This window comes from Harpegnathos saltator, unplaced genomic scaffold, assembly GCF_003227715.2.
Source record: "Harpegnathos saltator strain DR-91 unplaced genomic scaffold, Hsal_v8.6 scaffold25, whole genome shotgun sequence".
Classification (NCBI taxonomy): Eukaryota; Metazoa; Arthropoda; class Insecta; order Hymenoptera; family Formicidae; genus Harpegnathos; species Harpegnathos saltator.
Genome location: NW_020230039.1, coordinates 2,200,378 through 2,222,204, shown reverse-complemented (window position 1 = coordinate 2,222,204; position 21,827 = coordinate 2,200,378). Strand labels below are relative to the sequence as shown.

At 38.6% G+C, this 21,827-nt stretch overlaps 1 protein-coding gene across 1 annotated transcript in view; it reads left to right on the top strand.

Moving 5' to 3' along the window:
* Positions 1–21,827, top strand: part of LOC105183745 (Sol1) — a 455,377-nt gene that overhangs the window by 363,988 nt on the left and 69,562 nt on the right. Inside the window, exon 7 of the mRNA XM_025298993.1 lies at positions 17,106–17,292. Within this exon, the coding sequence (XP_025154778.1) occupies positions 17,106–17,292 (187 nt within the window). The remainder of the gene's footprint in view (positions 1–17,105; positions 17,293–21,827) is intronic.

The window sequence follows — 21,827 nt, the reverse complement described above, 5'->3', positions numbered from 1 at the left end:
AGAGAAATCAGTATGATTAAATAATGTCGCTGTTGAAAGAGCGCCGCTGAAAGATACGCAATGGCGATCCTTTTTGACGGAGGAAGTCGGAGGAGAGAATAAACATTTTTTGCCAATTAAATGCATTTGCGATAAAGCGACCAACCTCCGCGAGTTGCGAGGGAAAAAGAGCGCACATGCGAATATTCTCCGAATAATCGAAATAATTGGCCAAATCGGATCTTCCTCGACGAACGTCAACGAGATGTCTCTTGCGACCGGACATGAGTGAAAGTGTATTTCGGATGTAACCGTGCGCTTCCAACCGATTACACGAATTTCCGATTATCCGGCGCACAGCATGCGCGCTTTTAGGAAAGTTCGTACTTCCATATTCATCGACGGTCGCATCTGGAAATGGAAATTGGATTTTCCGTAAAAACTGTTACTGTGTTGCCTTTGATCAAAGACCGTCTATAATGGAGACATAATGGGTAGCTGATGCGTTATATTACATTTCAATAATATATTTATACATTGTTTCTATAAATACTTCTCCTCTTAATGGCATCCCTACCTGAATGTGACGTATGCACCGCGTTTAATAGGATCTTCGACAACAATCGCTGGTTAAGCGGCTCTATGACGCTGTTTTTTCTTCTCTCTTCTCTTTCTTCTTTGTCAAACATCAGAGAAGAGTGATGTTTATTACATGTAATCGGACCATTAAAAAGGTATCCGTATTTACCTTTTCAACGGAGAACGCGTTTGGGTAGAAAGATGTATTATAGCTGGCAGATATTAGAGAATATTTACGATCCGATCTAAAGTACCGCATCGAGCCAAGCTCGATGCATCCGTGTCGCATTTATTGGCTTCAAGGGAAAATAATGAACCACGGATATGTCGGCTATAAGGCTTTCTGGCAGCGATAATTTACGATATAGACAAGAGATTATACGATGTGGAGCAGCATAAATTCTCACAAATTTTGCAGCATGCACTTAACATCCGTAACAGTAATAAAATCACAATATAAGATCGCCCGACAACTGCAACTATTAGGTGTACAAATAAATAATCCAAACATTTTTAAACGGCTAAGAAATTAAGTTTCAAATAATCAAATTTTCCCACTCTTTTACGTTCATGTAGAGTTGACATATAACTATTACAAATTACATTTAGTATGGCGGAAGGCTCAATATAATCTCAACAATTATTTCGTTCAGTGCAGTCAGAAATGGCAACATAAAGTGCATATCCGACACTGCATTCTTTACGAATTCCAACAAGGAAAATGCTGCAAAAGCACCTGAATCGATTTGTGCCTTTCTCGAAAGTGTTGTATTGTACGATGTGTGTGCATTTTGGTTTAGACGGTTTAAAAACGGCGATTTCAGTTTGAGTAACAAAGAACGTCCTGGAGGCCCTCAAAAGTGCGGTAACAATGATTTGAAGCAACTGCTCGCTAAAAATTTAGCACAAACGCATAAAGAGCTTGCAAAGCAATTAGGAGTAACGCAACAAACTCCTAGACGAGATGGGGAAGATTCAGAAAGAAGGAAAATAGGTTCCGCATTAACTCACTGAGGCCAACAAAAATCAACGAGTGGCAGTATGTCTTTCTGGTCTCAATAAGCAGTGTAGAAAGTCTTTCTTGTGGAAAATTGTTACGGGCGATGAGAAGTGGTTATTCTCTGACAATTCGAAACGCAGAAAGTCCATGGGTAAATCCCAGCGAACAATCAACATCGGTCGCAAAGCCAAACACCTCAGAAAGAAGATTCTGCTCTGCATTTGGTAGTATATGAAGGACGTGATTTATTATGAACTATTAAAACCGAATGAAACAATTACTACGGACCGCTACCAATACCAATTAATCCGTTTAAGTCAAAAATTGGAACGAAAACGCCCGTATAATGGCAAAGGAGATCATCCTGTTCATAAAATTATTGCATGATAACGTTAAGCCACATTGCTTCTACGACAAAAAACATCATAATGAGTCCAAATTAGTCTTGATTGGGACTTCTTGCAGCACCAGACATCGCTTCTACCGATTACCACTTATTCTAGTCGATACAATGTGCTTTGTCCGGTATGCATTTCAAATCAGTGGATGAGATTCGGAAATGGCTTGACGACTTTATTGTGTCCAAAGACACATTTTTCCGACATGGAATTCACCAGTTGCCTGAAAGATAAAGTTATAGAAAATAACGGCGAATATTTTGATTTGACAAATTTGTTTTTTACTTTCTTTTAAAATAAACCTGGAATTTAGCTGAAAAATTTGGATTATTCATTTGTACACTTAATAATAATTTCAAGCAATAATAATTTCGTGCAATGTTTCTTTTCTCACGGAATCATACTGTATGTCCCGATTCTCTGTGCTTTCAATGCATAATATGCACGCATACATACACTCTTGGATAAATGAATGTTTGGAAAATGAAATAACGTCGAACAGTTCGTTCTGCTCTTTTGTAATTTGTTTGCGCACAATGACGCATCGATGACAGAAAAGAATAAAGGTTGCAAAAGAAACAGCGCTTCGTTAATTTGACAAATTTCACAATTTTTTAAACAACATTTCAGCAAGCCGGCACAGCAAGCTGCACCGTTGCGCTTTATAGCTTCCACGTCCGTGGTTATCGACATTCGGGATATTACGCAGTCAAACAACAAAATGTGTATAGCGAATTTTTATCTTGCTCGAAAATTGGAACGGCATCGTATTTACCTCCGCCTCTGTGATATATTGTCGACGGTTGCGCGAGCAGCTGCGCTTTGCGAGTCAACAGCGAAAGAACTTCAGTGATCAGCGTGAAATATATCACGGAAAGGGCAACATTACCTAGATTCGAGAATTTCGAGGATCCGCGGATGGATGAGCATGCGCGCAAGGATTTATTTATGTTCCTACGAGGACGTAACCGCAATTCAGGTATAGACGAAGAAAAAAAAGCCGGAGAGAACCATTTTTGAGACGCTGTTTTAGAAACGTTTTAGAAAGAAACGTAGTAATTAGGAAGAAAAATATAGAAAAATAGAAACAGAAACATATTGACACACAATGATATAAAATAGATTCAGCATACATACTTTTAGCAGAACGGAGAGAAAAAGTCGAAAGCTAACGATATTTTCGATAATTATATGGAAAAGGCTACACATCTCAGATTTTTAAGTATAATATAAATGACGAAATTCTGAGTCAATTGTACTTTAAAATAGCGGATGTCACGTATGTCTCACAAAATATATTCCCTTAAGCGTTGCAATTTTGTCATTCAATATATTTAGACATTTCTATCATTTCAAGTGTCATTCGTGTGGATCTTTATTTACATTTCTTATTTATATTTTTTCTAAATAAAGTGTTGCGGACAACATTTCCTAATATTACGATCTAATCTTATGACCAATATAAGTAATTTTGTTCTAACCTACTTTGTTAAAAGTTTCCCTATATTTATAAAATCCATCATTAATGACATCCATCAAAATCTTCAATTTACTAATAGAATTATTTGATATTCTCAGTTTATGTTTGTGTTGACACAAACTTGTGGACTAAGTTTCGTGAAAATATTCTTCAAATCCTCGACTTTATTAAATTGATGAGTCTATCGTATAACTAACAGATCTCAACAATCTGTGAAAATCCCGAAAAGACTTCTAAAAGCTTCTACATAAAATTTGAGTTTAAATGGGCGTGTAACAAGATTTATATGAGAAATGTTTTAGTAGTATATCGCTTAGATTTATACGAGAAATATTTTAGTAGTATGTCGCTTAAATTTAAATCTTGCATAGAGATATTTGCTAGTCTTTTCAAAATCTGTTATTTTAGCATGTAAAATAGTCATCGATTTAGTCATCGAGATGGTAAGACAAAAGATTCGAGTATTATCGATAAATCTTTTGTGAACTGAAATGTATTCAAAGAGACTGGCGCATAAAAAATGTACACAAAACATACGATATATGTTAGAGTAACAAGTTCATTAACGTAGAATTGTAAAAATTTCAAATAAAATAGGTCTCAGACAAAAATTTATATACAACTGATTCCCATTTATTCTCCAAAGATTACTCAGAACTCCAACTTTCATTTCTTTAAAGATTATTCAGAATTCTATCCTTTATAATATATATAAGAATGAAAAAGCCCTAAATGTATACAATCTTTTATATATTACAATTACCTATTTTTATAATTACCTAAGTTGCACTATCTTTGCCTATACAGGTAAGATGAACAACTGTCTATTTGACTGATGAACAGATGTCGACGGAAACCACATAGATTCTCATTCAAGAAAATATATGCATGAGCGTATTATAACAATTTGAATAGAAGTCCTGAGTTTTCAAATTAATTCAATTACACCTCCATTTCTAATAATAATTCTAAATAATTTCACAGAGAAAATAATATTAGATACAATTTATGCACGATATCATACGATATATACAAATTATTATCAGTTGCCAACGATTATTTTCACTTCTGTGCATGCGCAATGCACAGAAACTCACCAATATTTTGCCTTTTTTACCATTCTATCAAAATCAGCTGTTTTTAGAAACAACTTACGTCATAAAATAATATCTAACATGCTAAGTCTATCTTACACGTAGACGCTTCCACGCAGTAGAAACGACCGCGTCCGTGGGTTTGAACCCGCCCATAGATCGCCGAGATATTTAATATTCAAACTTCGTAAATTATGTGTACCCTCGTTACCGAACGTCTTGGCTAACTAAGCTCACCATGACTGACCGCCTTGATATAACGGCGTTTATAGCCACGCTGTCGGTATAAAACTTCCGCAGAGCCGCGCGCTGAGACGGAACCTGAAAAAAGCACAACGAGCTTGCGTTCTGTTACGTCTCGCGTTAATATAAGCGCCGTCTCTATAATACGCGATTCCTTCACATACACACACACACACACACACACACACACACACACCGAACTACCGACGATTCTTCATCCCGTCTGAGCACACGAGTGACATTTAATTGCCAGTTTCTTCGGTTCGTACCCAGTTCTCCTTCATGGCCTCCTCAACGCCGGACGCGTCAAGAAATGCGGCGGATCGCGGGTGCTCGCATGATGAACGACTGAGGGACTTGTTTTCTGACCGCGCGAATTCCGCGGATTCGCGGAATTCTTTGGGCAGCCACAAAATTTCACGTTTTACCGCGAAGACACTTGGGAAACGCGTTAATCATTGCCACCTGCCTTGTCCTCGGCTTAGGACGTAAGAGAGGTGCGAAAAGGAAACAAGAGAAGGACAAAGAGAGAGACTCCCTGTGTATGTGTAAAAGTGAAGGAGAAAGAGTAAGGAGAAAGGGGAAGAGAAAGAGAAAAGAGCTCCTCATGAAACTCGTTGTCCTCCGGCTGAATTCCGGAAGAGCGATCGGCTGTCACGATTACCGATTGTCTCGGGTCCATCCGACGAACGTGAAGAAAAAATAAAACGACGAGGGTACCTCCTCTCGTGAAGAATGGCCGTCGTTTCGCGCCAGGTCTGAATCCCGTTAGCTTGTGGTCTTAACGGATGTCTGGCGAAGATACGTGGCCGTAGGAAGTGCGTTCCACGAAGTTATCGAGACGTTCACGCGCGCAGGACACATTCGTATACATAAAGGTGTAATCGCGTAGAGAAGCTGGTTTATCTTGAAAATGTTTCGTTATTGTTTATCGACCGGCGGCCCGGTCGAAGAGAGAACGCATGAAGAAAAGTTTTCAAAACTTCCTCTAATTCTCTTGCGACTAAGATAAATTATGTCGTCAGCCGACCTGCTTTGGGGGAAGGGCGAAATTAAAGGAAAGGGATGATTTTATATCGCGGGCTTAATATTTTTTCATAGGGTAATTCTTTTCATGGTAATTAGTTCGACCTGATCTTTCTTTTTTTCCTTCATTTTTTCTCTTTCTTCTTGTGCGCTCTCTGTAATATCTTACTTCGAAGAACATCAGCACCCTTCTGTGTCTTTTCCATGTTAAATCCTGTCATCCTTGTTAAAGAATCGGGTAATTATATAGAAAAAATTGTACATCTTGAATTTCTTTGATTTTAATATAATTTTAATAGGTTACACAAGATAGAGTTCTGAGTGATTTCTGCAATTATATAAATACGGGTCACGTGTAGTTTCTGACATGCATTGTTTTAAAGATTTGCTTTATATTGAATTGTATTGAGAATGAATTATTCTTTTGCTATTGTCTATATGCTATTCTTTACATTTTTTTAGTTACATGCATCAGTCTCTTTAAATAAATTTCAATTCATAAGCAGTCTATCCAAAATATTCTAATCTTTTGTTTTATTATATTTATGAACCTGTATGTATATTAAAAAATGTTCTGAAAATACTAAAATAAGAAACTTTTACGCAAAGTTTGAGCATAAGTTTAAGCTTAAGTGACCTATTATTAAAATATTTCTTTATAAATTTTACTACACACACATATGCTTCTAAACGTGTGTAAATATTGCATAAGGATTTTTGCTGGTTTTTCTAGAATGTTAATTTATTAGCGTACGATCGACTCATCAGTTTATAATATTAATTAACGGTAAAATAAAGGCTGTAATATTAATTAACGGTAAAACGAAAACTTCGAAGAATATTTTCACCTATAGAAACCAGTCGTGTAAACACTAATATGTAAACAAAGATAAACATCACGAATATTACATTTGGAATTGTAACAACTCAGCTACAATTAATGAAAGATAAAACCGCCATACTGTAAAGTGATAGCTATATCTTAGGAATTACATGCGACCCTCACGTAGTTCAAAGTACAAAGGCCCAGAAAATTCACCCTTTATAACATACTTTAAAATGAAAGAAATCTGAGATGTATTAGGTTGGTGCAAAACTAATTGCGGTTTTTATCATTTTAAGTTTGGCGCTGATTTTTCTAGTTACCGTTATTCCGATTACCGATTTTCTAGTTATCTAGTTACCGTTATTTTGTTATAGTCATGTAATATATCATTGTAAATAAAATTGGCATTACTGATTTCAGCTTATGCCTATTGTTTTCATTCTTTAGTATTATTGGATATAACCTCTTAAATTAGTCACGGAAAAGAAGCAAATTCGCACGATTTTGTTGTATGAGTTTAAATTGAGACGTAAAGCAACAGAAACTGCTTGAAATATCAAATTTGTTTTTAGCGAAGAGTCTATTAGTGAACATATAGCTCAACATTAGTTTTAAAAATTTCGTGATGGACGAAAGCCTTGAAAATGCGGAGAGTCATGGACATCCTTCAGACAATAATGATTTAAGAACCATTATTAAAGCGGACCCATGTAAAACAACTCGAGAAATGGCAGAAGAACTCAATGTTAATCATTCAACAATTGCTTGACATTTGAGCTTAATTGGAAAAACAAAAAAGCTGGATAGATGGGTGCCGCATGAATATTACGAAAAAAAAATCATGAATATCACGTAAACATCGCAATTATTTTTGCACCAACCTAATATTTTATATTGAATTGTATTGAAAATGAATTATTCTTCTGCTGCTGTCTATCCTATTCTTCACATTTTTTAGTTATATGCACCAGTCTTTTTACAAGCAGTTTGTCCAGAATATTCTAATCTTTTGCTTTATTGTATTTATAAGCCTATATATTAAAATTACGTTCTGAAAATATTAATAAAAAACTCTTACACAAAGTTTGAGCTTAAGCTTGAGCTTAAGTGACTTATTATTAAAATATTTCTTTATAAATTTTACTATACATATATATGCCTTTAAATTTGTGTAAATATTGCATAAGGATTTTTGTTGGTTTGTTTACAATGTTATTTTAGCGTATGATCAACCCATCAATTTATTAATTGTGAAACGAAGGCTTTGAAGAATATTTTCACCCGCAGAAATCAGTTGTGTAAACACTAATATGTAAACAAAGATAAACATCACGAATGTTACGTTTGGAATTGTAACAACTCAGCTACAATTAATGAAAGATAAAACCGTCGTAGTGTAAAGTGATAGCTGTATCTTAGGAATTACATGCGACCCGTGCATAGTTTAAAGTATAAAGGCTCAGAATTCACCCTTTATAACACACTTTAAGATGAAAGAAATCTGAGATGTATAATCCTTTCTATATAATCACTAAAAATTGTCACTGATTGGGACTTGGCCCTGCACCGTTGATGGATGCGCATAATTGCCAGACCTGTGCTATTTAGGCAAAGTTTCCGCATCGTTTGAACATATTGAGAACGTGGTGTAACAAGTATTTTGAAACGACTTGGCGCTGAAAGGATTAAGTTTGTAACCGAGTTTGAGGATTACGAAGTTGCGTCGACGCGGACTGTTCATTCATACCACGAGCTTTATGATCGTCGCTAATTGAGATCTTGATGGACGAACTCGTGCGCGAGCTCGTTGGCATTGATAGATGATGGATACTCTCCACCTATGGATTCATATATCGGGGTCAACGTGCTGATCGTGCGAGCGTTCGCTGGATATTGATTCAACGGCGCGGGACAGAAAAGAGTTAAGCGCTGAAACTTTCCGTCGAAATCCCGCGGGGGGAATTAATTGTAAATTCGTCCGGACATCCGCTACGGAGAATCAGGTCGAGTGGTCTCGAAAACATTGTGTAATCGATTGACCGTACAGCCCTCTCTTCCGACTCTCTCATGATTCCGTAACCGGTGAGTTGGGGCGTGCAAGTAGCACGCACACAAATGGAGCGCGAAGATTAAATATTTCATCGACTTTTGAATGCGCTAACACCGCGATAGCTCGCATAAAGTACCAGCTTGCCCGCGATCCCACCCGTTGTACGTCTCAGCGCCATTCGTTTCGCCAACTTTTTCTATTCTTTCGCTGGTCGTATGTGCGCGCTCGCGCAGGAGGAGCTCATCAGCTAATGGAAATGGCGATCGAACGTTGGAAACCATATCGATCAAAATATTCAGCCACGCCGTTGCAAGGAGGCGAACAGGAAGAGGAAGAGGAGAAGGAAAAGGAAGAGTAGGAAGAGGAGGACGCTGCGACGACAACGAAAAAAGATAACGGTCCAACATCAGCGACAGCGACTGTAACGACGGCAGCGACGGCAACAGTGGCGGTTGGCGCGTTCTGCTTTACACCTGCACAAAGATGAAAATAATGTAATTATAATTTACGAGGAGCAAATAGCACAACAGGCAGACCGAGGCGCGGACGAGGTCGTCGAACGGACAACGAAAGAGACAGAGAACGAAAGGCGAGACACGCGGAGGCACGGGAAGGGGGGGGGAGGGGCATGTTGAGCGACAAAATGCGACGACTTGGTGCGAAAAGCCAATAAATCAGCCAACCTAGTCCGAATTAGTTACCGTTTCATTTTGTAGCAACGTTAAGTAAGTTGCGTCTCCCGTTCTCTCTTCTCTCCTTCTTCACCCTCTCCGTCGGTCCGTCCTTTCTTCCTTCCGCCTCTGCCGCGCCTCTCCTCTCTCCATTCCTCTTTTTTCATCCTCTCTCTCTCTCTCTCTCTCTCTCTCTCTCTCTCTCTCTCTCTCTCTCTCTCTCTCTCTCTCTCTCTCTCTCTCTCTCTCTCTTTTCTTCTCTCACCCCCTCCCCCTCTCCTTCTCTCTCTCCCTCTCCTCCCCTCCCCCTTTTTCTTCCTCTCTCTTCCCTCATTTCCTTACTCATCTTGGCACCCTCATCTCCTCTCCGACGTGGCGGAGAGCTCGACCGCCCACCTCTGTCTCGTTTCCTCCTCGTTTCTGCACCGGATCCAGTTCTACGGACTTGTTCAGAGACAAAACCACTGTATATCCGCGTCGCGCCAATCTCACGGAATTCCCTGGTAAAGATCGCGCGCTCGGTCTGTTTCCGGCATGCTTCATGCCCCGCTTAACCGGTGTATCTCATCGATGACATTAAATACCGTCGGAAATCGTTGGAGACGACCAGAGCGCGCGCAATTGTGTCTGCGCTGGACATTGTCAATCGTGTTACAATGAAATTCATTGTGATCCTTGGCGATTCTCATGAACTTTTATCGTTGGTAGGATTTATGGCTTTTTGATCATGGCGGATCACGAGACAATATGAAGAAGAGTGTCCGCAAGAAACTGTCGTAAATTTCGAAAAACGTTCACATATACATAAAATGTCAAATTTTAATGACAAATGGTGCCGCGCACATTTCTTGCGCTGAGGTCTTCACTTATTCGCGATGTTTACAAAATATTTTTTTATTTATTTTTTTAGCTGAAACAAAAACTGTATTTCGGCATAAAAAAAAACAGAAACAAAACGCTAACGTAAAAAGATCAAAGCGACATTTGATGTATTCTCGCGTTTGCTGACAGTTTATTATGGCGGATAAAAATAACGATGAACTATTGACCTTTGCCGAATAATAAAGTATGCTGAACTTGCCCGGTCTCAAAGGTCACTTAACGCGCCTGCAAACGATGAACGAGCATCTCGCTAGCCGGTAAAGTAGGTGATAACCTTTTTCTAGGCCGCAGGCTATACCTTTTTTATCCCCATCTATTCGTAGCAGCTATTCGAGCCGCTCAAGGAAGAAACGCAAAAGGAAGAAAAAATATGCGTTAAAGAGCACTTAACGACGTTTACGCAATGAGGCGTTATTGTCCAGAAAGCTTTGTAATTAATCAATTATTCTGCATACACGCGACATTATGTGGCCGATGGTAGATTAAAAAAAGAAAAAAGTCTATGGGTCACCTATTTTATCCCGGAAAAGAAATAAAAAGGACTCGATATCGTAGCAAATATCTCACGAAGGATTACCTGGTCATATTTTTCGGTGGTTCTGATCCACGAGTTTATATCACATCTGTGAGTATTGATGTATTTTTCGCAAATGCGTTTGACGTTTACATTATGCGAACATGAATTTCGTAACAAGATTTTGCAATTTTCACGAGTTGTCTTACGTTTTGCTCTCACGTTAAAAATGACATTCCCTTCGGGCAATTTTCTCTCCACGCAATTCTCGCATAATTTAAAAGATAAAAGATCGATACATGTATATTCATAAAAGAGAAAGAGAGAGAGAGAGAGAGAGAGAGAAAGAGAGAGAGAGAGAGAGAGAGAAAGAGAGAGAGAAAGAAGGAGAGAGAGAGAGAGAGAGAGAGGAAGAGAAAGAAGCAGAAAAGGGAATATGGCGTTATTGAAGAAAGTAATTTTTCATCACCGGGGTCATCGTCTTGGAATGATCGGAACCGGCCCTTCTAAAAAAAACTGTAATTTAAAGTCTTAATTAAATTTCATGCTGGAACTCAGCGGAACTTTTTGCCGACGACGCAACCGCCACTACACGTAAGCGTGCGCGCATGACGTGGCGCGGCGCGGCGTGGATGTTCGTATCGAGCGGTTAGCGGTTATGCCAAAATGCGCAAGAAAATATGAACGTTCATCATTCGAACGGAACCGGAAACCCATGCGGATATATCCTCGCTACGGATTCTGCTGAGTGAGGGGCGGATATAGGGGCGAAAGCGTGGCTGGGCTAGGGGAGGTAGCGAAATCTGCGGGGGAGCGTAAAGAGAAATGCAGAGGATGAGGTTGTGAGGGAGTGGTCGGGGGAGGGAGAGGGGTTGCTTAAATCTGCAGAGTTAGGACAGGACTTACCGCCAAGACGCGGCTCGCAAATGGCGTTCAAATTAATTTCAACAAAGTTCGTAAATTATTAATACCCGCCGCGCGCTCGGCGGCTGCTGACTCGGTTGTTCGGCTAAATGTGCTGTTTAATTAGGAAATCCGCGATTGTGGTAAGATGGGGGGATTGTCAACGATTTTACCACGTCGCGACCAGGCTGCCGTGAAGCCGCCTTTCTCGCACGCTGACCGCCGGCCAAGCGGCCAGATTGCGGATATATATCTCATATGCAGTAAAACGAGCTTAAAACTATTCCGACAACACGCCCTGTGCGAATGCGGCGTTTGTTGCACCTACACTCAATTACCCGACGCGGTACGAGAGTTTCAGAAACAGCACGATGAAATCATCACTACATATATTAGGTGTACAAATGAATAATCCAAATTTTTCAGCTAAATTCAAAGTTTATTTTAAAAGAAAGTAAAAAACAAATTTGTCAATCAAAGTATTCGCCGTTATTTTCTATAACTTTATCTTTCAGGCAGCTCATGAATTCTGTGTCGGAAAAATGTTGTGTCTTTGGACACGATAAAGTCGTCAAGCCATTTCCGAATCTCATCTATTGATTTGAAATGCATACCGGACAAAGCACGTTGTATCGACTAGAATAAGTGGTAATCGGTAGAAGCGATGTCTGGTGCTGCAAGAAGTCCCAATCCAGACTCATTTGGACTCATTATGATGTTTTTTGTCGTAGAAGCAATGTAGCCTAACGTTATCATGCAACAATTTTATAAACAGGATGATCTCCTTTGCCATTATACGGGTGTTTTCGTTCCAGTTTTTGACTTAAACGGATTAATTGGTATTGGTAGCGGTCCGTAGTAATTGTTTCATTCGGTTTTATTAGCTCATAATAAATCACGTCCTTCATATACTACCAAATGCAGAGCAGAATCTTCTTTCTGAGGTGTTTGGCTTTGCGACCGATGTTGATTTTCGCTGGGATTTACCCATGGACTTTCTGTGTTTCGAATTGTCAGAGAATAATCACTTCCCATCGCCCGTAACAATTTTCCACAAGAAAGACTTTCTACGCTGCTTATTGAGAAGAGAAAGACATACTGCCACTCGTTGATTTTTGTTGGCCTCAGTGAGTTAATGCCGAACCTATTTTCCTTCTTTCTGAATCTTCCCCATCTCGTCCAGGCGTTTGTTGCGTTACTCCTAATTGCTCTGCAAGCTCTTTATGCATTTGTGCTGAATTTTCAGCGAGCAGTTGCTTCAAATCATTGTTACCGCACTTTTGAGGGTCTCCAGGACGTTCTTTGTTACTCAAACTGAAATCGCCGCTTTTAAATCGTCTAAACCAAAATGCACACACATCGTACGATACAACACTTTCAAGAAAGGCACAAATCGATTCGTGTGCTTTTGCAGCATTTTTCCTTGTTGGAATTCGTAAAGAATGCAGTGTCGGATATGCACCTTATCTGTTGCCATTTTTGACTGCACTGAACGAAATAATTATTGAGGTTATGTTGAGCCTTCCGTCATACTAAATGTAATTTGTAACAGCTCAAAGTCCGTAAATAGAAGAATGAAACAAGGTCCTCTCATCTACTTCACATGGTTTAACTCGAAAATGACCATGTGGCTCAGCTGATTAACCACATACCGTCATGTCAAATTATTTTCGTTTTTTCCAATTTTTTGTACTTTTTATAAGTTTTTATAGCCGGCATTGTAATTGTTTTTTTTTCTGAAAATTCTCACTGGTATTTTGGAATGTGTTTAAACTATTTACTTACATCTTAAACTATGTTTTCATTACTCTGTTCACTCACACAACTAAACCATAATACTATACGTATATAGTATCACGTATACCGATACAGATTCTCTGGCTCGAAAATGGCGGACGCCAGAGGACTTTACCTTATCCCGTTCTTTTATTTACGGACCTTGGTAGCTATATGTTGGTATGTATATAATAGCTATATGTCAACACTACATACATAACCGTAAAAGAACGGGAAAATTTGATTATTTGAAACTTAATTTCTTAGCCTCTTAAAAAAGTTTGGATTATTCATTTGTATACCTAATATATAGGGAGGGTGCTTTTGAAAGCTCTTTTTTGTCCGCAAATAAAACATCAACATGAAATTGCGTCGTTTTCGGATTAAATCTCATTAATATCGGGCTTTTATTAATTATTAGTATCCGGGGAAATGGGAGATTTAAGGCGGCGCACACGCAATTTTAACTTGCAGCTACAAAAATGCCGACGCAAATGGAATTTTTCTGGAAAAAACGATACCGTCTCTCTCCTCCCTTCTAATATCGTTCCTCTCATACATAATATATGATAGTTTACTTAAACGGCGATCCACCATTCTTAAAATCGTCACGATTGCCAATCTCACCGGAACAGCCACGTCTGACGACACAATATCCGCACGAGCATAGGAATTGATCGCTCTAAGTGAATTCGTTCCTCAAATATAACGGGGAAACGTACTGGGAATATTCAGTGTCTCTAAGAATTTTGAGACGACGGCTCATGAATGCAAATTAAAACGCTCGCCGCTTCTGCTGTACGCGCATCTCTTTTCTGGTGTCAGTTATTTGGCCTTTTACAAACGATGTTCAAAAGTCGATAACTTTCGTGGGTTGCCGGCTTACCGACGCTAATATAAAAGACACGCAACATACAAATTAACGAAAAAAAATCGCATTCGTCTCCTCTGCGTCGGTAAATCTGTAAATTAATTAATGGAAATATATTTCTAAGTAGTGCGTAGCGGGACAAAGCTGAATTTCTCCAAGAGTTAATGTATTTTTAATCGAATACCGTTAAACGTGGTCAGCATAACGCGAGCTTACACAAAGCAGCGTTGCATACCATTTTCGCGACATTAGATGCCCGCAAAATCGTATAATGTCCGTTTCCTTTTTTTCCTCTCCTCTTTTTCTCTTTCTCGCTCTCGCTCTCTTTCCATCCCTCTTTCTGTCTTATTTTTTTTATTTTTATGGCGCGCGCATTCTCCTAAGTTTCTCCGCAAATATATAACGCAATGCAATGCTCAACAATAAGAAAGCTTTAGATGGCGGCCATTATGGTGCGGCATAATGCCCATTTCCAGTCCAGCATTTCCAATAATGCTGTTGAGGAGAGAATTATACATTGATGGGACGACCGAGAGACCAAAAGAAATTAATGGTAGACGCAATTTCTCCATTTAAGAATTAAGGTTTGACGTCGATCGATAAACATGTCAGTGTCGAAGTTGACAGGTCGCAATATGGTAAAAGGTTTGCCTTGTTGTTATCAAATATTTCATCGATACCTCCGTGCTTCTTAACACATGTCGCGAGCGCATTACCGTCGGCATAAGTCTCTTGAAGCGGAAATCGAGCTAAAAACGACGTTAAGGGAAAGAAAGACAGGATCTAAAGGAAAGAGAGCTCGTGTGTGCGCGGCTCGCGAACGATGTTCCAATATTCTCGCGTCGCAAAGTTCGAGATAAGTTCACTTCTGATACAAACACTCATACAACATTCATGACCAACGACGACGCGACGCATTGATATCTTGCGTCTTTTCAGTTTCAGCGCATCGAATCTGCGTCGCGTCTATCGACGCATCCACCTTTCCCTCTCGGGCGTGACTGTTGAAAGCGCCATGCCGGAATTGATACAAATATCTCGTCTCGTCAGCTCGCGGGGTCAAATAAGAAACGCTATAAGTATATATATATATATATATATATATATATACATATATATATATATATGTATATGATGTATATATATATATATATATATATACATCATATATATATATAGCAGGTATACAAGTCCACGCGTTGCACCTAAGATCGTTAAGATGGCTGGTTGCCTAGCCGATATTGCGTTACTTTTTTCCAAACTCGATAAAAGCCATTGTCGGTTTCGTGTCGATAGCTTTAAGTCGCTGAGATTGCAGGGATTTGACCTTCGCCAAATGACAGTTTTATCGAATTTCTTCGTGTCGTAGACACGGCAACATTTCGAATCCCAGATATATTGTGCAGCCAGACGGTGAATTATAGCGAGCTCCGTATTCAACGATGCATTATTGAATTCGGCTTTCCGGTGTCTGATTACACGCACCATGTAGTAATATTAATTATAGCAGACTAGCTCTGAGAACCAAGTCGATAAGTTAACACTTTCCGAACGCGATTGTCCGCGCGAATCTGAAGAAGACCTTGCGCGCGAAAACAGTCGCCAATAACAATGTCATATCGCAGATTGTCTTGTTTTTTTTTTTTATCGTGATATATCGGGCACACGGAGATGCAAGTGCTTATTCGATCCTTCCAATGAACTGTGTGTTAATTCCAAATTTTGCAGTTGCGCCACGATGAAACTAATGGGTTACACGCGAATAGATATCGCATCGGTTTATCTACCGTGAGCAAAAATTCGTGCGTAACGGAGATTGCATGAAAAAAAATATTCGCAAGGAAATGCACAAATACATACGCGCTCACCTCCGTATCGCCGGGGTTTGCCTAATGACGGCATTTCTTCGAGAGATTCATCTTGCAAGAACGTACCTCAGCGATTCCGGCGTTAAATTACGGAAAGATTAATAACTGTCAGGAAGATTAAAGCATAGAGACTCGAAACGAATATACGCCACAATCGTGGCGCCGTTATACGCGGCAACGCGCGCGGGTTAAGATATTTATCACATTAAATAATTTCGTGTGCCTTGCTCTCCGTGGGATTCGCTCAATCTTAATGCCGCGCGAATGATACAGACTTATGCAGACGGAGACGGGAGTACTGCGAAAAGAAATATTACAGCGCTGAGAACGTAAAGCCTATTTGCATTACGAAATTTATATAATTCCCTCGCTGACAGATGAGTCGTCCGAGGTTTAATCGGTGCTGTTAGCGAGAGCATGCCTCCCTTGCGTATTCATCATCGTGTCTTCTCAAGGGCGAAATTGTGAAAAATTTGTGTCGTATATCCTAATTACCGGAGCATCACTAATTTTCTCGCTAATGTAACTAATAAGTATGTATGATAATTATTATTGCGCTTTTGCAGTCTTTGCGTGATTTTCGTGCGGCACGGCACAGCGACAGCACTCGTTTGCATACTGCAGCGAGCCGTCGATGCGCGACCACTTGTAATTAAAACACGAAATATTCATAATTTAACTGTGACAATGTATCTTTCGGTGCGAAAAATGAACGCTACAACGAATGAGGCCATTGCGTAATTTAATTGCCCTTTTTTTCTCTCATTCTCTGCCTTTCTCTCTCTCTCTCTCTCTCTCTCTCTCTCTCTCTCTCTCTCTCTCTCTCTCTCTCTCTCTCTCTCTCTCCCTCTTTGGTCGCACATCAATTAATTGCTTTCGTTACGTTCGCCTTTAGTCGACGACTGTTGCCGCTCGTTAAGTCCCCGTGTGTCTCTTTTGTTACAGCGTCACTCTGCGATGTGGTTTACAACAGTGATTCAACAAAAACCGGTGTAGTCATGTCGCCAGCATACCCGAATCCATATCCATCCAGGACACATTGTACATACGAATTCCAAGGAAGAGGAAAGGAACGGGTGCAAGTGGTATTCCAGGACCTGAATCTGTATCATACGTCAAGCGACCCGAACGAGTACGTTTTTACATCGTTTTTTCTTGATCGCATTTTTTCTTAATCTTAACATCTTATACACGCCGATATTGCCGCATTGATTTCTGTTGAGTATGCAACAGTTCAACCGATGATTGAATTACCAATTAGATGTAGTAAATAAACGTAATTTGGGATGCATATACACTCATGGACATCGATTTAACCCCAAGCGCATCTGTTATAGTAAAGCAATTTTGAAAGTTACCTACTCTGTTCTATCTCTAGTGAAATCATGCACATAAAGCCTGTATCAAACTAATATTGGATATTCAAGATTGCGAGTTAGAAATTGGAATTTGACTTAATGTTCGTGTTAGCCCGAGTTATCTCGATTGGTCAGATTTCAATCTTCAATAATCTAATATAGCTCTTGCATATGTGTCTCATATGTGTGCTACATGTATATGTGTCTCTCTCTTCAGTTAACAAAAAAATTAGACCAGGACATTTCTAGGATTTGGTTGATTATATCTTGGTTTGTTATATCTAATTCGGAATAAATTGTTACATGTAGAGATGTAACAAATACATGGAGAGAAACTTTTAGAGCAAATATTATTTTAAAGTTTTGTAACTAAAGGAAAGAGAAAAAAGGAGAAAGAAGGAGAGAAAGAGAGAGAGAGAGAGAGAGAGAGAGAGAGACCCGAAATACCGATGTACGAGATACACTCTGTCATAATTTATTATTCTTTCATTTCATACTATTTATAAATCAGACACTGAAATATTGTGTGCTACTGAGCGCTATATACTGTTAAACAATTTACCGTTTTACAGTAAGATCAATTCTACTTATAATATATTCCTGCAGTACTAAAAATAAAAAGAATGTGAAAAGATGTGAAAATTTAAATGAAAAGTGCTGTAATACTTTCTCTCTCTTTCTCTCTCTCTCTCTCTCTCTCTCTCTCTCTCTCTCTCTCTCTCTCTCTCTCTTCGTGTATTCTTTTTTTCTCCATTGACTCTTTATTAGCCATATAGTCGACTTTTCAAATATAGTTAATTGTATTTTATACATAACTAGTAAAATATGATAGTATCACAATGCTGATCATCAGTAACTGTCACGACATTTAAACGTCTGTTCATATTATAATATCAGTCGTAGTCATAAGAAACAAACATTGCCTGTCTATAAATCGCAACTCCTCATTCAAAACATCGTTAAAAACATTTAATTGACTGTTTGAATTGGCTGACAATTGGCTATAAATCAAGCAATCGTTATAGATCGTAAAAGTTAAAGTCAACTCTTACGATGAGTCTGCGAAAGCGTTAAAGAATCATTCAACTAGTATTATAACAGCTTACAATCAATCAATCAATGTTATGATTGACGTAGACGAATATTAACACGTTGACTGCTACGTTGATTTCCAGTGTTTATTTCAATGCTCAATTAAAATTTAAGAGAATCATAAAAAATGTTTCAAATAAGTACGAGTACAATGCACGATGCATATATTTGTTAGCTCATTTCGATGGCTTTCTCTTTCATGAGGAGAAATAATTTTATAACAACAATTATTAAATATATAATTTTGTAGTCGAGGAACATATCGGTATTCCGTTTTAATTTATTTCGCTCTCGTCTGGTATGTGCTGTTTTAAAAATTTCAATCTATAATCTATATATATTAAATACTACGTATTTAAAAGTTCACAATATTTTTTATCGAAATAAACTCTACTGACAGTTTATTTCTGAATTACTAGAAAACATTGTAAAATTAAGAAGAGAATTTACATAAAAAAAAATACTCTTTATGTATATATACAGAGTGTCCGGTAATTCGCATCTGTTATTTTTCTAATGTTATTCCTCATGAAATCTTTTGAAACTCTTTTATGGAAAAAAGTCATCAGCAGCTATTTTTGAATTTTCAACATCTTAGAACAATACACTTTTGAAGCTAAGCCACAGATTAAAAGTTTGTTGGAATAGTCTATTTGAAAATATTGAAAGTCGCTTGAAAAATTTCGCTTTCTCTATTAATTAAATCTCAGAAGATATCGATGCCTTAACATTTTTGCCAAAAAAAGAATTTCAAATTTTCAATTTATGTAAACAGGCGTAAAATACGCCACTGTTACAACTATATAATTTATGTATTTAATTTGTTGTATGCAATTAGTAATAGTTCATATGTAAGTTAATAAAACGCGGCAAATATTATAATGGTGATCTTCATGGCAATCTATGCGTTAACATGTTACACCAACATGCTAGACAGGCAAAATCCACGATTAATTTACGGCAACTCGTCCCACGAATCGAATAGATCCGTGTGATCCGATTGCATCGTAAATTCACGAGATGCGTTACTTCTTCCCGTGAAAAGATACACAGGAAGACGCGCGTAATCTCGTGCATCGATTTTCGACGTGTGTTGCGTGTTACAACGCGGCGTATATTCTATTGGGTTGTTCGGAAATTTCGGTTTTTTTCAAATAGATGGTATTAGTTGTCTTTTTAAGCAGTTAACCTTATTCTAGGCCAGAAAATCATTTTACATTTATACAACGCACATTTCAAGCTTTATTTGAAAAAAAATTGTTTTGGAATCTGTTAAGTTGTTTTTGTTTGGCGTCGCATTAAAAATGAAAAACTAACGTGAGCATTTTCGTCACATTTTGCTTTTTTATTATCGTAAAGGCAACAATGCAGCGCAAGTAAGAAAAAAATTGTGTGCCGTGCATGGAAAGGATGTGTTGACTGAACGCCAGTGTCAGAATTGGTTTTCAAAATTTCATTCTGGGAATTTTGACCTCAAAGATGCACCACGTTCTGAAAAGCCAGTTAAGGCTAATGAAGACCAAATAAAGGCATTGATAGACGCAATTCGTCATTTAACAATACGAGAAATTGCTGAGAGATTGAATTTATCGTCGAATTCGACCGCGCATGAGCATTTGAAACAACTTGGTTTCGTTTCAAAGCTCGTTATTTGAGTTCTACACGTTTTTAAAGAAAGAGATTTGATTCGATGCATTACCATCTGCGATTTGCTGTTGAAACGTGAGGAAAACGATCTCGGTTTCTGAAAGGACTCATAACTGGAGATGAAAAATAAATTGTGTATAATAATATTAAACGCAGAAGATCATGGAGTAGACGTGAACCAGCTCAAAACACATCGAAAGCTGATCCATCAAAAGAAGATGATGCTCTCTATTTGGTGGGATTGGAAAGGAAAGGTTTTTCTTTTTTTGAGCTGCTACCAAACAATCAAACGATTGATTCAAGTGTATTGTCATCAATTGGACAAATTGAATGATTCCATCAAGCACAAGAGACCAGAACTGGCGAACAGACAAGGTGTTGTGTTTCATTATGCCAGACACAATGCCAGACTTCAAATTTAATGACTCGTCAGAAGCTGTTAGCGTTTGGATCGGATTTGTTACCACATCCACCATATTCACCTGATCTAATACCATCCGATTATCATTTGTTTCAGTCACTGTAAAATTCTTTGGATGGTAAAAATTTCATTCAAATAAAGGTGTCAACAACCATTTAATTCAGTTTTTTGCCAATAAGGACCAAAAGTTCTACGAATGTGGGATCATCATGTTATTAGCTCAAAGATGGCAAAAGGTGTTAAAACAAAATGGTCAATACTTAACAAAATAAAACTTTTCTTTCTGTTAAAACTTTTCTTTCTGTTAAACATCTTTCATTTTTATGCAAAAAACCGAAATTATTTTCTGAACAACCCAATACCAATACACACGACATCATCGTATTAGCAGTTAAAGGTTAGCGTGTTAGCATTGTGTCATGCTCATATGATACATATCAACGTGTCTAGTATCCCTAGTCCATTCTTACGACACAGAAAATAGCTCCCTGCTGCTACGAACTACATAATATATCCGTACACGCATTTCGTCTCAGACTGCTGCGTGTTAGAGCTACGACCAGTACAATCTTAAAATTTCATGAAGCGTTCCACTGTGAGAGGCTTATAGTCGCTTTATCTTATAACATATTGCCCAACGTTTTCTTCTTTTAAAAATGTCGTAAATGCCGAAAGCACCGTTGAAATTACAGTTCTAATTTGGCAAATGTACGGGAAAATTGTCGTTCCAAAGATTTTCGAATTTCTACGATCAAGGTACCTCTCCTTCTCTCTCTCTCTCTCTCTCTCTCTCTCTCTCTCTCTCTCTCTCCCCCCTCTCTTTCTCTCTTTCCCTCCTAGGTGAGTGACCATTTACCTTAATTCATCTGCTCATGCGCATACATGTATGTCCACGCGCGCGCGCGTATATGTATGTGCGTGTATGCGTATATGTGTGAAGTAGGCACGATATATCTCTACAGTATCACTATTGGCAAGCGAGATTTTATTTAAATCTGACAAAAGAGGGTCGCGTCGCTACTCTCGAAATCCCGACCGATCTTTCGCAGACTCCTCGAAATTCCACAGCGGAGGAGAATCGACCGAGGGCGTTTCCTCTGACATGGAGATTGAAGGGAAAGGACCTATCGTCATGGGCGAAGAAACAGG